Here is a 15,971-nt window from a genome sequence, read left to right on the forward strand (position 1 = left end):
AAACCTCTTTAGGAGTCTATGAAATTTCTTCCCTGCAAGTTGAAATCTGTAAGAGTCTCGGGACTACTCAGGATTTTGTCAGAGTAATTTCTGCAAAACAAGAATTATTCTCCCAGTTTAACTAATGTGAAGCAGTAGTTACCCGGAGTTTGACAAGCTTGCATCTAGTACTTAAACCAGATAGACAGCTTAATACAGCTTCAACTGAAATGCCTGGTCCCAAAATTGTGTTCTCTAGTGGTAATTTGCTACTCGTTTACCACGATGTGTGGTATAAATTATAATGCAGTATGTATTTCTTCCAGGATTTCCCTGGACAAAACTCTGTTTGCATGGACATAAGCTTCCTCTCATAAGAAATACGGGAATTTTTCCTATCCCACAGTATTTTCAAGAAGTTATTTGATAACAGCTGATGTTATAGTAACACTAATGCTAACCTGTGGCAAAGGGAGGAGGGGAGAGAACTTTATTAAATGAGCTATTCCTGTCACACTGAAACATGTTGCAGATGTTACACATATTCAGACTGGAACAGCTTCACCTGTCAGGTCAGTGTGTACCAGGTTTCTCTGGGGTTCTTTAGTACAGAGTGTGTGATGCCTGCTAGTATCTTCTGGTGCACTTTATTCCTTAACCTTCTTAAAATCTGACTTGTTCCTGCTAATGTTTCTTTTGATTTGTGGGATCTAGAAAGGTTTACACCAATATTTCTAATGAGTGTAGCATCTAAACCACATGTCATAAAAAAGAAAGCGAGCTGAAAGACTCGATCAGTGGAAATATAATGCTAAATATAAGATTTTTTTAAAGTACTTTTGTATGAGTAAGAAAAGCCTTCACAGCACAATTATATTTTTATCATGTCACTGTTCTTTTGTTTGAAGTGTCTATGAAGTCCATATTGCTGCAATAATGTTTTATTGTTCTGTGCAGCCAGACTATCAGTGGTATGTTCCTGACCAGTTTCCGCCAGATGTGCAGCACAAGGCAAATGGTAAGACAACAGCTGTACAGAGCATATTTTAAATGTACTTTTTTCTAAATGGGGGCCTTTGAGGGATGTAGAGTAAACTTTCCTGTTTATCTGTTGAGTGCTTATGCGACAGCTTTGCCTCAGAGAGACAAAGTTGGTGTATGTGCAATGCAGGTGAGGTTTCTGATGTAATACCATCTACACTACGGCTTTCAGCTCCATTCCAATTTGTAAAACGTCTCTATTACACATAGGATCACACATTTGCCTCATAAAACACCTAGTAATAGTCCTAAAGAAAAGCTATCCTTGGAGTTGTCCTTAGAGCTTCTGTGCTCCAGCTAAGACTAGATTTAGTGTGTGCCAAACCTGGGGGCCAAGATGTAACAGTTTTTAGAAGTCCTCAGTAACAAAGTACAGGCTTTAGGATGTTGTTTCATCTTAAAGGCAAAATGCTCATTCTTGATCTGCTCTGATAGTTCAAGGTGCCAGGCCTGAAAATAAAACCATGTAAATGGACAAAGTTAATTAGTTGCCAAAGTGTCAGTGCAAACTGACTTTCGAAAACCAGGAGGAGTATTTAATATTTGTACCTGGATTTGAAATCATGCCAGGTTCCTGGCTGTTTTGAAGTACTTGCTTTAGACCACTCAGAAGAGAGATGCCAGAGAGCACAAAGAAGGGATGTTGTTCTGAGTGGGAATCTGGCCCCCTGGGTCTTCTCCTTCAGAACCTCCCCTAAACCACCCCTTTTCTCTCAGAAGTGGTTGAGAACTATGGCACCTGTATTTCTGTGTTTTGCTCTGTTCTCATGCCTCATGGCCCTTTGGTAAAGATACCCTCTCAGATGAATGGTACATCACCATGTGCTGCGGGAGGACCGGTGAAGTTTGCTGGTGTGCGCTGCGGGAGTGTCTGTGCTTCACATGTCTGCCATGTCACGGGGCGAGTGGGTACCATATGGGGGGGCAAGGGCTCATCACCAAAAGCTGTTTTGTGATGTCTAGAAGAAGATGGCCACAGAGGAACTGTTCTGTTATTTGTTGCCATCCAGGTTTGCAGAGAAGAGAGGGTAGGGTGGGAATGCGGCTTGCTGAAATGGAGGAGGAGCTTCCCGTAATTACATGGTGACTGTTTAGAGGGTTCTGATGTGGTTGTAGGGAAAGTAGTGCTGTGACTGCAAGAGAGGACAGGAGATTAATTTTGTAGTTCCTCCCACTTAAACTCAGTGATTTACTGCACAAGAGAATACAGGGAGGATGTTTATAACAGTGACTAAAACAAGTCCGGCCACCAACTGCAGCTGTGGTCCGGGGCAGTACACTTAAGGGATCTGAAGAGAGTTCTTCTTTTACCCTGTTTGATTATATGACTTGACTTCTGGCTCCCTGAAAAAACTTTTTTAAAAATCCATGCTCTGTCTTTCTATCACTGTTCCTCATCCAGAATATCCAAATACCACCTTCTCAGTGGGACAGTGAGTAGGACCCTTGCGGACTTTTCCCTTCCATTTTCTCTATATTTCCACGGCCATAGCCGAGCAGTGTCTCTGCACCCCGATTCATGTACTGTCTTTCCATTTTGGTGTCACAGGCACGATGGAAAAGCACTAATTCATCCAAAGCTGTACACTTCTCCACGCAGCTTTCAGAGCAGGGTGGTGGTTTCTTTATCTGTTTTTCGGTTTTGTTCTACCAAACTTCTTTGCCACAAAATCTGTTAGCCAGCATTTACTGGCAAACTGTGTGTGTCCTTCAGTCCTAATTGATTAAATATTACCTTAATGGAATTCTCAATGAGTCCCATCATAGCACTGCATAGGATGTCTACTTTAACATCTTCAGGGCTCTGTTTCTTTTTATCTTTGCTGATAAAACAAAGATTGTTTTATTATCCACTGATCACAGAGAAGTCCAACTTCTACTATCAATTAAAAGGCACTAGCCTGGGTTTATATATTATATATAGTCACCTATATTAAATCTGCACTGAAGTATCTTGAGAAAGGTTTCCGAGATAGGAACTCCAGGAATATGTGATGAAAGTATTCTTGATGTTCCAGTTTCTTTGTTCTATTTTATACTAATTACAGTGGTGGGTTTAAATGAGCTAGTATGTGCAGCAGCATTTATTTCTCATCTTCCATTTCCTTATTAGGTGATAAACTGACCAATAAATCTTGTCTCTTCTGAGACAGGGCTTCAGTATAGAAAAACAGAACAGCAGTGCAGCAACTTTTAGGCATGAGGCAGTTTCCTTTAGGAAACTGTTTCAGCAGATTGATGTTTCTAGAGAAAACCCTTAAGTTTTCCTTAACCAAACAGATTTTCCTTTGACACTGGGTATTTTGTCTTAAGGAATAATTGCAAAATACAGATCACAGGTTGTAACTTTAGAGCTGAACACAAGTGAAATGAATCAAGAAACTGGGTTTTTTTTTATTATACACCATCAAAAAAGCCTATTTTAAAGGTATTTGAAACCTGTGAGAGTCTCTACATCAACCTTAACTAGTTTGCTATAATGTCATTGGGACTGCAAAGGCATATTGTCACCAAGTAGAAATTATTATTGCTTTCTGCAGTTTTATATAGAGGTACCTAGATTGTTTTCCTCCCTTTCTCCCCTCCTTGGTGAGGGAGGAAGTTATTTGCATCCAGGTGCTTTGGCATTCGGCTTAAGTTCTCCAGGTACTTCTGTAACCAGCTGTAATGCCATGTTTTCTGCTTCTCATGTAACTTTATCTTCTACTTTTCTTCTGACTGGCACCACTTTTCTTAGCTGTGCCAGTGTTCAAAGGAGGCTATCTTAAAGGACTGCTGCCTCTGTGAAGCCTAGTTTGTCTTTCTGTTTTCTGTAAGAAGCACCTCTTTGCCTGTATCTATGGAAACAGGATAATCACTGGAATATTTTTTAAATTAAAAGAAAAATCTACTGCAGAAATTTGATCAAGCCTGTTTTCTAAAGTTTCTACTCCAGTCTGTTACTTTCCCCACAGATCTATGTTTTGGTAGTTGGCAGGGGATCACTTATGCACAAGTCTGAGGAGCAATGTTGCCTCCAGCACTGAACTTGTACAGTAGCGTGATGGTTTGGATCTGGCACTTGTTGATTTGAGCCCTTTCTAATTAGCCTGGAAATAACTTTATCAGAATACAGGAAGGATGAAAGAAATATGGAGGCAAAATGAGGAAAAAAACCAGCAAACCCACAAGTCAAGAAACCTCTCTTTTTTCCATTAAGCCTTTCTTTTCAAAATGAGAATGAACCAGAGATGTTCCACAGTAGCAAGACACTGGTAATTATCTGAATGAAATTCTTGCAATTTAGCTTTATGAAGAGCATGAAGCTAAAAGGAAGCTGCTAAGGTATTACAGCTATGAAGTATGGCTTTATGCAAAAATCTTATGTGTCTGTCCAGAGTTTAGAGTAGTGAACACTACTTGTTACTTCATCAGGGCTACCTCAGCTCCCTCTTTCCTAAGAAATTTGTCAGTTAAGTGAGGTTCAGCGATGTGCTGATGTTTTTTTGGCTAAAACACATCAGAGCTACCCTATGCTTCCTCTTGGTAAAGTAATCAGTGTCTCTTTCTATTTTGCAGCTAGAGTATCTAGGAACCATTTAGGGATTTAATCCTACTGAAAAGAGCATAAGGAGTTGGTTTTAGTGATCTACCTCTCTGTTCTACAGCTGAATATCTACAGGCCAATTAATCTGTATGAAGAGAAGGGTCTTGTAGCCCTTGTGGTACGTAAGGCTGAAGTTGCTCTATAGAGAGAGTTATTCCTGGAGTTGCCCCAGGCTGGCTGCTGCAGCTTGAGAGACTGGTCCTCAGCCTTAAAATCACGTCAGCTTGCCCCTGAACTCAAAGTTCAGAGCGTGATGCAACAGCATGCTCAGTTATCTTATCCCTGACCTGGTTCATGCAGGGCATGGAAATGTGGTGATAGGAGTATGTGTGTATGAACATGTGGAGGTAACGAAACACAACTGGCAATCCTGGTATGTGTGTTTGATTACATTTTCTTAACATTTTTAATTCTCTGTATGCCTAAATAAATAAAATTAAAACTACTGGAGTCCAGGAAGGGATTCTATGGTTAAGACTTGTCCATCCTTTATATTTTTGATTCAAAAATCAAAACTTAAATTATTTTATCTTTTTTTTTCATTTGTCCACAGTTGCCTACGGTTATTATTGAATTGCCTTCTTTAACCAAAAGTTGATGATCCCCCTGGCTTGTATAAAGCCACTCAACTTGTTTTTAAAAAACAAGTGGTCTTGGCTTTAGGCAATATGTACTTAAAAGTTAGCAAAGACGCATTCAGGCCCCTCTGGCTTTGGCACCCTAGAAACCATTTTAATAAGCTTCGTAGGTTAAAAAGCACAGCACCTCCATTGGTAAGCATGGAGACAACTTTGACCTGCCAGGGCTTGCATGGAACAATGAAGAATTACTGACCATGTAAAAGACAATTTGCAAAGAAGAACGGGAAAAAAATTCTGTCCTTGGTGATGTGTTTAGTGGATTGATGTATTCCACACTCTTGCACATTCGCAACAGGTGCTAAAGGCATGCCCATGGTTTGGGGTAGCTTTTGGTTGCCTGCCGTCTGTATGTCTGCATGGCCACAGGAAGGTGAGGGTTTAACCTGTTCCTCTACTCCTGCTCTTTCATGCTGCAGTCTCATCAAGAGTGCAGTTTTCCACGCCACCACTGGGATCTGAACTGAATCCATAAATATTTAACGGGAGGTTTGCAAATAGGAGGGTTTTGGCTGTATTCAGATTTAATTATCTGGTTTCACCAGCATTTTTCTTCTCATTTGTATCCAAGAAGTTTCATGTTACACCTCTTGATAAACTGCTTAAAAACTCAGATAACTCATACCAGAGTTCAGCTTGTCTGTGAACTTAAGTATTTCTTTTCCATATCTTCCCAAACAGTAAATACTCCAGCTGAAAGCAGGCAGGGCAAAGAGATGGATAGGAATGTTTTGTGTCCAGCCATGCTCTGTAGTTGGGCTGCAATGGAGATCAGGCTGCCAGGGAGGACCCCTCAGGTAGTCCTCACAGGGTAATCGCCAGTCTGCAAAGCAAGATTAGGGGAAATCGTCAGGCTTCCAAAAAAGCAAAGGTGTTTCCTTGAAGGTCACGACAGAGAGAGAAGGGCAATGTGGAAAGGTAAGCGATGGGAGGCAGGTAGAGATTAAGGAAGATGACGAGATGTGATGTTGTCTGGCTGCACTGGCAATGCATTTCCAAGAGAATCACTCTTCCTGCTCACCTCTGGGCTGGTCCCTCCCCAGGTACTTTGCTGTGCAGAAAGCCTGATGCTAAACGGTGCTTAAATTCTTCCAGCTTAGTTTGGTTTGACCAGCAACGCTGCCTTTGGAGGGACATGAGCTCTGAAGTCTCTCTGTGCTCTGTCACTCAGTGTTCCTGGAACTGGTTTCCAATCTTTTCGTTCCTGGTTGTAGAGGTTTCTTTTTGGTGGTGGTGTTGTGGATGCTGGGTTTGGTTTTTTTCCTTTTAAGAAGTAAGGCAGAAAGATTTCCAGCAAGTGTACTTAATGTCACTTTATTTGGCAAGCAGTGTTGACTTTCTTATCCAACTGTGCAAAATTGAAAAGACTTTTGAAAAAAAGATTGATTTTGGAGATTTTCCCCAAACCCAGTTTTTTAATGAAAAATTCTCTGGAAAAGAGGTTTATTGCTCAAAGCCTACTCAGAGCAAGAACCCTTTTGCATGCCACAACTGCTGGCGTGTATTCCCTTTTTCACTTCCAAAATGAATCTTACTGTATTTGCTTTCTTGGCAGAAAGATTCTCAGTACACAGTACAGTACAACATATTCAGTTACCCCTTCAGAACATCATATATAACTACTGCATTTCTTTGACCTAAACTGTGCAGTTTTACTTTGGATCCAGTTGTGCCAGGCACAGGGAGAAGCCAAAATGTAGCCCTTCACCTACCTCTCAGTTCAAGGGGTAGCTCTGGAGGCTTGTGGGAGAGACGAGAGCAGCTGGCCACCAGCTTGTCTTGGCACGCTTAGGGAAAGCAGAAAGCAACCTGCAAAGCCCTGAGGATGCCCAGATGAGCATATGAAGAAGCATGATGTGTCCGCTTACTTTCATTATAATATCATCTCTTGTTCCCTTCTGCACTCTGCTGCTTCCCAGATTTTTGCCCTCAAGGTACCTACTTGGCTGCTAATGTTGTTATAATTACAGCTAATTGGAAGAAGAGGAGGGAGAAGTGTGGGGTTTTCCACTTGAAAATAATGACATCTGTAGGGAGGGGGAAAAAATTAAAAACTGAAAAATGGATTTGTGGAGGTCTTCAATGAAAACCAGACTGAAAAAAAAAAAAAGTCAATTAACTGACATCTTAATTTTCCTGGGAGAAATCCCAGACCCTAAACATTTTTGGTATTAGTCTGTCCTCGGTGCATACATTACATTGGAAATTATCAGTGCTCCCAGCTCGTCAAGACAGATTTAATTAGCAGCTTGCCATCCCCACTGGGAATGAAAATGTGATTATTTTCAGGATTTCTATGTGATACAACTTGATTTTCGCTACTGCAATGTAGCAAAAAGGCCATTAGCACAGCTTTAACTTCTAACTCCAGAACATGAGAAGTTGCCTTTTTTTAGACAGGTGTTGCTTTTAAAAGTCAGCTTGAGCTAAAGATCACAGAACGTGCTGTAGTTTTTCACAGTACCAGGCAGAAAAGCCTAATATGAACAGGATATTTAATTTAAACAGCTGCATGATTTGATAATTTTATTTCTATGAAACAATGTGTGGGGATGTATTATTCAATACCTGTTAGGTTTTGAACAGCTTCACACACAGTGGCAGTTTGTTGCTTTTTTTTCCCTTTGACAAGGAAACATAGGGAAGAATCAAGGATATAAGGGAGTTTGCCTGAAAGGGGACATCGATGGTGGTCTTCTGGTGATAGGTGATGTGGTGGCCGTTTTCAGGAAATCATTCTCTTTCCCGGTGACTTGATGAAGCATCCATCTGCTATCTGGCAATATCCTTAGTTCCTCCTTGATCATCTAAGGAAGAGATGTAAAAATTCATTCCATGCCATTTGCTTGTTCAAGTAGCAGCCAAGTGCTACCTACCCTCGTTATATGGAGTCCACCTGTTGTACGTGTTTTAAGTGTAGAAGTACTCTGTGCTGGGCTCTGAAGCCTGCTCGTACTGCAAAATATCCAGAAGAATTTCTTTTTCTGACCAGTTAATGCCATCCTAGGTGAGAGAGACCCTTCGTTTCTGGGAACTACATGTTATAGCAGGTTTGCCTGCCTTTCTTCTCGAACAGACCGTGCCTGCAACGCTGTGGTATCTGCTGGTTTGCAGTAGCTGGGCAAGAACTTTAAGAGCCAAAAGCATCTTGGCGTAAGCAGGGTGTTCTCAGTGTGTCCCAGAGGGTCTCGGCACTGGGAAGGAACAAAAATAATTGAAGGACATCCCCACTGTAGGTGTTTGAATACCCAAGTCCTCTCAGTTTTTTTTTTCTAAATTGTATTGTTATATGAATACCAACATTTGATGTGAAGCTTGGAAGCACACTTCTTGCTAGAAGTTTTGTTCCACCATCTTTGTTGTTATAGGAGGCTATTTGCATGAAATGAAATCAACATACAGATGTCTGTATTTATCTACCTTGCACAAGGAACCAGTCTGCTACTTGTGCTCTTCCTGGCTTTTGTGAACAAATAACGTGAATTTTATCTCTGATACTACCTGCAAGGAAAAGGTGTCACCAAAACTGATGATTCCCGGCACTGCCACTTGCTACAACTGTGGACCTTTTGGATCAAGTTTTCCTTCATATACATTTGGATGTCATCAGCGCGGTGGGTTTGGGAGTGAATGCCAGGGTTACTGTATAGCAGCTGCAAAGCAGTTCTCCTAGGCAAATGCAAAACCCTGCTGGAAACATTTCACTCTAAATGTTTCTCTTGTAAGCAAAATACTGTGTGCACTTGTGTGTGTGCTACTAGCGATGTCTTACAGCATTTCCAGAATCTTCTGAAACTTCAGGAAGGAAGGATGTGTTACACTGGCAATAGTGTATTTCCTTCAATTTTGATTTCTTTTCCTAGCTCGAGTTTGAGTTACTATCAAACCACAGGCACTTACTTAGCTGTAGGTACTACTGCCTTGTTCTTCCCTCTGTCATACTGACCTGCTCTCTTGGGTGCACCTAATGCTAAGGTATACCTGTGAGCGCTGCTGAATGTCAGCGCTTCTTTTTAGAGGTCTAGAAAGATTTTACATGGGGGCTTTAAGTTACCAGCCCCTGCTGTTTGCTCTGTATCAACGATCAGGACTAGATACAAATTGAAAGCGAGAGACTGCTAGTGCCCTGTATGGTATCCCTACCCCCTTCTGCTTCTTCACACTTAATGCGGTTTGTATTGGATTGGTTACAGACTTGTAATGATGTACAGCGTGGGCTCTGGGGGGGTGTGTGTGTATGTGTTACAAAATAGAGGGAAATTAATCATAAGTGAGTTGTATTTCTCAGTGTCAAAATGATTTGTGTTGATATACTTTTGCAGATTCATCCCCGGAGACGGGAGCCCATCACTGACAGCCGATGACCTGGAGAAGTGTAGACCAAAGGCTGCAAGCCAGTCTTTGCAACTCCATTATTCTGTTTTCTTCTGGGGTTTTTTGCCCCTAGCTCCTTATCTCTTCAGTGCATGTTATTTATGCCTGGTGAAATCCCTGCAAGGACAATAGAAAAGCAGATCATACAGGCTGGTGATCCTCAGGATCCAGTTAAACTCTGCTGGGAAGCGTTATTGCTCTTTGTTCTGAAGATGCTGTTTGTGCTGCCTATGAGAATCTGTTAAAAAGCCGTATGAGAAAAGATGCAGCTATTGCCGGGGATTCAGAGACGGTCACATCTGGTTTGAATTCAAGAGCTTATAAGCCCAATAGTGTTATGATTTTTATTTTTTTTTCTGTTTGAGAATTATAGTCTTTTTTATTTGATTCCAGGGATTGATTTGTTGATATACCATCTTGAATTCTTTACTCTTTTTCCTGGTTGTTTGGCAAAAAGGAAATCTGCTTCACTGTTTTGACACATTTGCGTAACTGTAAGCAGGGTACTGCCAATGCCAGGCCAGGTAGAAGGTGCCCACTCCCCCTCTGAGTCAAGGCCAGCTCTCCTTTTGTTTTGGCTCCAGATTGTATGACAAATACAGTTTCTTCTGTGTGTACTTATTTGTATCAGAACTTTGGTAGAAATTTTTGATGGGTTTAACTTCTCAGTGAAAATGGCTTTATATTTGCAAATGATTCTTGTAATGAATCTGAACATCATTGTGTAACCTCTAATCTAAGAATAAAACCTGGCTTTTTAAATGACATTATATTTAGACCATGAAATTTTTTTCAGAAAACTGTGGTGAATGGGTGTTCAGCAAACATTACTTGATAATCTACTTGCAAGACTGTCTCTTCCCTTCAGGCTTTTAAGAGGGCAGCTGTTGGGAGACAGTTACCTGAACCTTCTGGGATCCCACCTCAAAGAAGGAACTGAGATTTTTTGCACCATAAGGCCATATGAGGTGTCCTGTGTGCTTTCCTTATAGCTCAGAAGTAGTTAATACGAGTTTAAGTTCCCACACAAACAGCTTTTTGAACTGTGCAAAGACAAAATCATCAGTTAGGAGATCGCCTGCTTGTGTCATTTCTGCTTTAGAAGAGGTATTTCCATTCCCATCGATAGACAAAAGGCCTGTGCATGAAAATAATAACCTTACAGGGCTGAACATATTCAGCATTTGATTTTGGACACAATGGGGAACAGTCCATGGGAAAGGATTTTTCTGCTGTTCCGTTTTACAGCGATGCTGGTTTTGCCTACGCTGATCAAAGAAACAACACTCCTAACTTATCATAGGGACTCAGGAAGAACACGACCAAGGCGCCGAGCGAACCGGCCTCTGGAGAGAAACTGTGTTTTCATGAACAATTGAAAATTAGAGTTTGACTGCAACATTAGCTACAGAATAAACTCCCGAGTCTTTGTTAGAGAGAGAGGGGTTTTTATCTGCATTAATTTGGAGCTGGCTTACAGACACTATAGCGGCAGATAGTTTAACCAGCAAACAATATAACCGTGCAACTCCTGATTAGTGATTTGGCTAATAAGGGTGAGATCATGGAAAATGCTAATGCGGTGCCTTCGGAAAATCCAATTATAATGTAACCTAATTCAATGCGAGCTCTCAGCAGGTGACCAGTGCTGTGGGCAGAGCACCCCACACTCAAAGATGTCGTGAATCCTCAAAACAGACAAGCTTCTGTGTGGTTGGTGGGGGAGGCAACAAACCCCCGTTTCATTCATTGCCGCTGTTTTCCCCAACTAACCGCGAAGGTTTGCGCCTTCCATTTGTGGTGCTTAACTCATTATCTGACAACTTGTGCAAGCATTATCTGGCCCAGGCGGATGATTCAACACAAGCCATTCACGGTAAGAAAATAGAGTTTGCAGGGCTATGTTTTTTCTTTTTTCAGTCTGTTTAGTCATAGGCTTTTAATGATTGGCTGGCTTGGGCACAAGACTGTAAAGTTTGACTCACGCAGATCCTAATCATGCTAAGTGTGGGGTATTCCTTGTATTATATGATAGAGAATTTTTCTCTTTTAAAATGCGTATAAAATGCCTGTACAGTTGATTTTTTCCTCTTGATTTTCTAGTAATGACGTATTTTTCCCAAATGCAGGTGCTGTCATCTCTTTGAATTAGCATTGCCAGACTCAAGCACCCCCAAAAGATACACTTTCTGCAGTGACCCAGACAAGTTTGAGAGGGTGAGTTATTTTAGTTAAAATCAATCATCGTACTCATAACAGGCATTTTTCCTTCCTCAAGCTTTGCCAAAACTGGGTATCAGCACTCCCAGTTCTTCCAGTGGCCTTTTAAAGAACCTTCTAGCATTTCTGAATCTTTGTTAGATATTTTGTTTTCCAAAAGCCTACCAAGTTGTCCATCTGATTTTTTTTTCTGTTTAGCTTTCTCCAATATTTTTGTGTATCAGTGGTGAGTGGACCAATTTCACAGTTACCGCTAATGTGTTTATGAAAGGCCTTTTCCTTTTTCCTTCCTTTTTGTGTAGGAACTGCCCAGGGTTGGGGAATATTGGAATTACTGTGTACACTGCAAGAGGAGCAATTCGTATACAGGGAGTAGCTTTCTTTTCATACCCAACCGGGCACTTACTTGAATACCTGAAGCAGGAACAGCAGCACCAACAGCAGTTCGTGCCCCCTTCTTTCCTCTGTCATGGTGGCTTGGGAAAACTAGACAAGCATAAAGTGATTTTTCTGTCAAAACTTTTCAGCAGTTTAAGGGGATGTTTTCGCTTGTCTAGCAGAAGGATCATCGTGTCCTGCCAGTTGCCCACTAGGCAAGATGTATCATGAGCGCTTGACTCATATCCCTGTGCAACCGTGTTGTAAGGACCCAACTGCCATATTAAAAATGCTTCCAAGGTGATGAACTTACATACAATAAGGAACTGACCCATAATGAAGCTGATTACTCAGCGTGTTGAAATGCTGGGGGGGGCCAGGCATGGGTTGCGGTCAGGCCTTGGAAGGCCTTGTTACTTCTGGTGGGGGCACACATGTTGACAGAAGTTTGTACAGATTCTGAACGGTGAGTTACAACATGTAATAGACACGTGAAATGTTGTTACATAGCAGATTGTAGAGAACGTTTTATCTGTGTTTTGGTGTGGGTTTCTGTAGACTTCTCTAAACTGAACCTTTTTCATTTGGTTGCAGTGTATATACTAAACATGTCATGGAGAAATCTTCATTCCTGTGAATGAGAGCAGGTCTTCATATGTCAAGTTAAATTATCTGCTTACAATATGGTTTTACATTATTTTCAGCACAATATGCTGGATTCACTAAATGATGTTTTGATTACCATAACTGTAATTATCCAACATTAAAATAGGAGCACGTTTGAACTCATGGAGTCATTAACATAAATGAGGTACTTAAAAGCTTGGGGTCTTTGGGGAATTTTTGTCCCATGTTTTTTGTTTTCTTTCTTTTTGTGGAGCTAGCAGATGTCACACCAGCATTTTGCTGACTTGAAGTTTTTTGTTTTGATTCACTGCTATTTTACTTCCCAGGTATTTTAAGCTTCGTGACTTGTCAAAAACGTCTGTTGTTTTAAAATTGTCTTTTTTTTTTCATAGGGCCTGAATGCTATCGGTGACAGTCATGCCAATGCTTATTCTGTTTGAGTTCTATAGATATGTCTTTCTACTCATATCCGCAGATAATGCACGGCACAATATGAAGATTTCGCTGATGATAAATAAGATGTCACTAAACAGCATCCTTCCTTAGTCCCAGGCTGTCATTTGTTTTAGGAAGGAAAAATTGTTACTTTGAAATCTAGTAAAAGCTGGGAGCTGTTTTAATTGCTTCGGAAACTCTGAGTACGAGAGGAAGTGGGTTCATGATAATGCTGTAGGCAAAGCACATGGGGTGCCCCAAATGCACTCCTACGCTATCCTATGGTGGGAAGGCTGGGTATCACAGCTGAGGATGGTTTGATAGAGTGCAAGCAAAATCCTGGATTGCCTTACTTTCCTCCTTGAATCCATTCATTAGGTTTTCTCTTTTACTGCATCAGTATTAGATTTCTTGTCGAAAAAATAAACCTTCATCTCTCATTTGAGCATCTCTGAGCAACCTGGTCTAGTGGAGGGTGTCCCTGCTCATGGGGGGGCGGATTGGAACAAGATGATCTTTAAGGTCCCTTCCAACCCAAACCATTCTATGATTCGTTCATCTCCTGCATAACATTTCACTCTCTCAGGCTGTCTGAGCTTCTTATCTTTGCCTTCAGAGCATGACTTTTGTGTCCTATATAGAATGATGTTGCTGTTGCAGAGTCTTCAGCTTCTGCCAGTCAGGAATACTTCTGTCTTCCTTCAAATCTCTCCTGTAATCTCACTTCCCAACTTCTTCTCTGTATGATTGATTTCTAAACGTTCTTTACTTTCAATGGCCTTTCAAATTCTGGCATACCGTTCTTGTTTGTCTTTTAATAACACCTGGGAGGAGGTCAGGGCTTTGTTTTCTAGATCCACTGGAAAGGAATGCCAGTCTACGATCCTGTAAGAGGGATTAATGTGTTACCCACTGCAGCACGAGTTGTTACATTGTTTGTATGTAGTCTCATGAATTACAGTAAGAACACATCATCAATGAAAGTATTTTCTTCTGAGATTAAATGACTTATACAATTAGTAGAACTAGAAATGCACAGTGAATGCTTGGATGAAAGAATGCACTGTACCCTTTGGCTCTGGTTCCCCACACCCAAAGACTTGCACTTCATTAACTCCACATCATACTTCCAACTTCCTACCAGTCTTTGCTTTGTCAACATTTCAATTTCCATGACAATATGGTTTGGGGGGAATTAGGATTATGAGATGCCCAAAAATTCTGGACTTCATTCTCCTCTCCCTTTCTGTAGTCTAGAATAGAATGAGAAAAAGCTGGTGTTGTATGATGATACCTTTTGGTCAGGCAAGCTCAGCTGCTCCAGCTCCCCCAATTCTTCCACCTATAATAAACTAGGAACACAGCGTTACCCCAATGAGCTGGAAATTCTGCCTTACTGATATCACCCTGTGCTGAACTTAGAAAGTATTTATAATCAGGTTGAAGTTCTCTCTCTTGTTGAAAAAAAAAAAAAAAAAAATAATCCTCAAGTTTTTAAAATGGTTTCTGTATTTTAACTTTGTTGTGAGAATGACAGAAGAATTTCCCTGATTTTTGCAGATGCAAGTTTAAAGGTCTGCAAGACACCACAGGGTGGAAAGTGTTTTTTTGATTAGTAAAACACTTTCCCACCAGGAGCCAGGATGCTGGCTAATGCTGTGTTTTCACTTACGGCAGCAACAGCCTCGCTTCCACCTGCCCTATAAATGGGGAACACCCAGGTGCTTCCTGTTCAAGGGCTGCTTATGCGAGAGCAAAGGGTCCACGCCGGCCACCGACTGTGAAATGGCAGTGGTGAGAGCAGGGCTGAGGGCAACGAGGGCAGGCAGGTAGGGTACGTGATGGGGCACAGTTCCCGATACAATCTCTTGGTCGCTGTAGGAGTTAAGATCTTGCAAGACTGAGACCGTAGGTTGCAACTTTGTTGGTCTAATGGGAGGTATCAGACCAAGGCGGGTCTGGGGCTCTTCCCATGGCCAAGGGAAAGGATTTGGAGAAGGGAAATCTCATGGAGCGAAAGCAGGATGTGTGACGCTAACGTTTGTATTGCATGACCTGATTAAGAGAGGAGTTACAGCTTTGGCGAAGGGTAAATCTCCTTTGTTGGTGTTTCGTCATTGATTTAGTTTAATTATTTGGTTTAGTCAAGAAGCAAGAGGGAGATGTTTTAATTTTCTGGGAGGAAGTTTTCATCTTGTGCCTTCCTGTGTTCAGGCATCCTGTATCTCAGCTCTTAGTCATGTAAATCCCAAGTTAATCCATTTAAGGCAATGGCATTACACTGTAGAGCTGGCACATGCATAGGTCCTTTGCAGTTTTTCACAAAACCAGCTATCTCTTTGACTAAATACAGCAGTCACTTAAATCTGTTACTTAAGGCTAGGCATAAACCACCAGCCAGATTATTTCCCTATTCTAAAAGCTGAGAGAGCGCTGCATTTTTCTGAAATTGAAATAAGAGCTGAAATAAGAGTCCTTTTGTATCTCCTATTCTTTTTTCCTTCTTTCTCTGCAATGCCAAATTTGCAGCCTGTCCTTTCTAGTCATGACCCAGCATGGAATCTGTAGAAGTAAAGTGTCAGAAGAAACAATCCTAGTTGTGCTGAATGGAAGCACTAGCGATGATACCAGAAAAACACGGGCATTGACACCAAAGAGCAGGATATTTCAAATAAAACTTTTTCTGCATAAAT

General features: G+C 41.2%; 1 protein-coding gene across 1 annotated transcript in view; it reads left to right on the forward strand.

The window, feature by feature from the left end:
- The window catches only part of TNIP3 (TNFAIP3 interacting protein 3), a 61,659-nt gene extending 52,061 nt beyond the window's left edge, over nucleotides 1–9,598 (forward strand). Inside the window, exons 14-15 of the mRNA XM_086464377.1 lie at nucleotides 937–997; nucleotides 9,567–9,598. Of these exons, the coding sequence (XP_086320503.1) occupies nucleotides 937–997; nucleotides 9,567–9,598 (93 nt within the window). The remainder of the gene's footprint in view (nucleotides 1–936; nucleotides 998–9,566) is intronic.
- Nucleotides 9,599–15,971: the final 6,373 nt, after the last annotated feature.

The sequence above is a fragment of the Leptosomus discolor genome, chromosome 4, assembly GCF_034619465.1.
Source record: "Leptosomus discolor isolate bLepDis1 chromosome 4, bLepDis1.hap2, whole genome shotgun sequence".
Classification (NCBI taxonomy): Eukaryota; Metazoa; Chordata; class Aves; order Leptosomiformes; family Leptosomidae; genus Leptosomus; species Leptosomus discolor.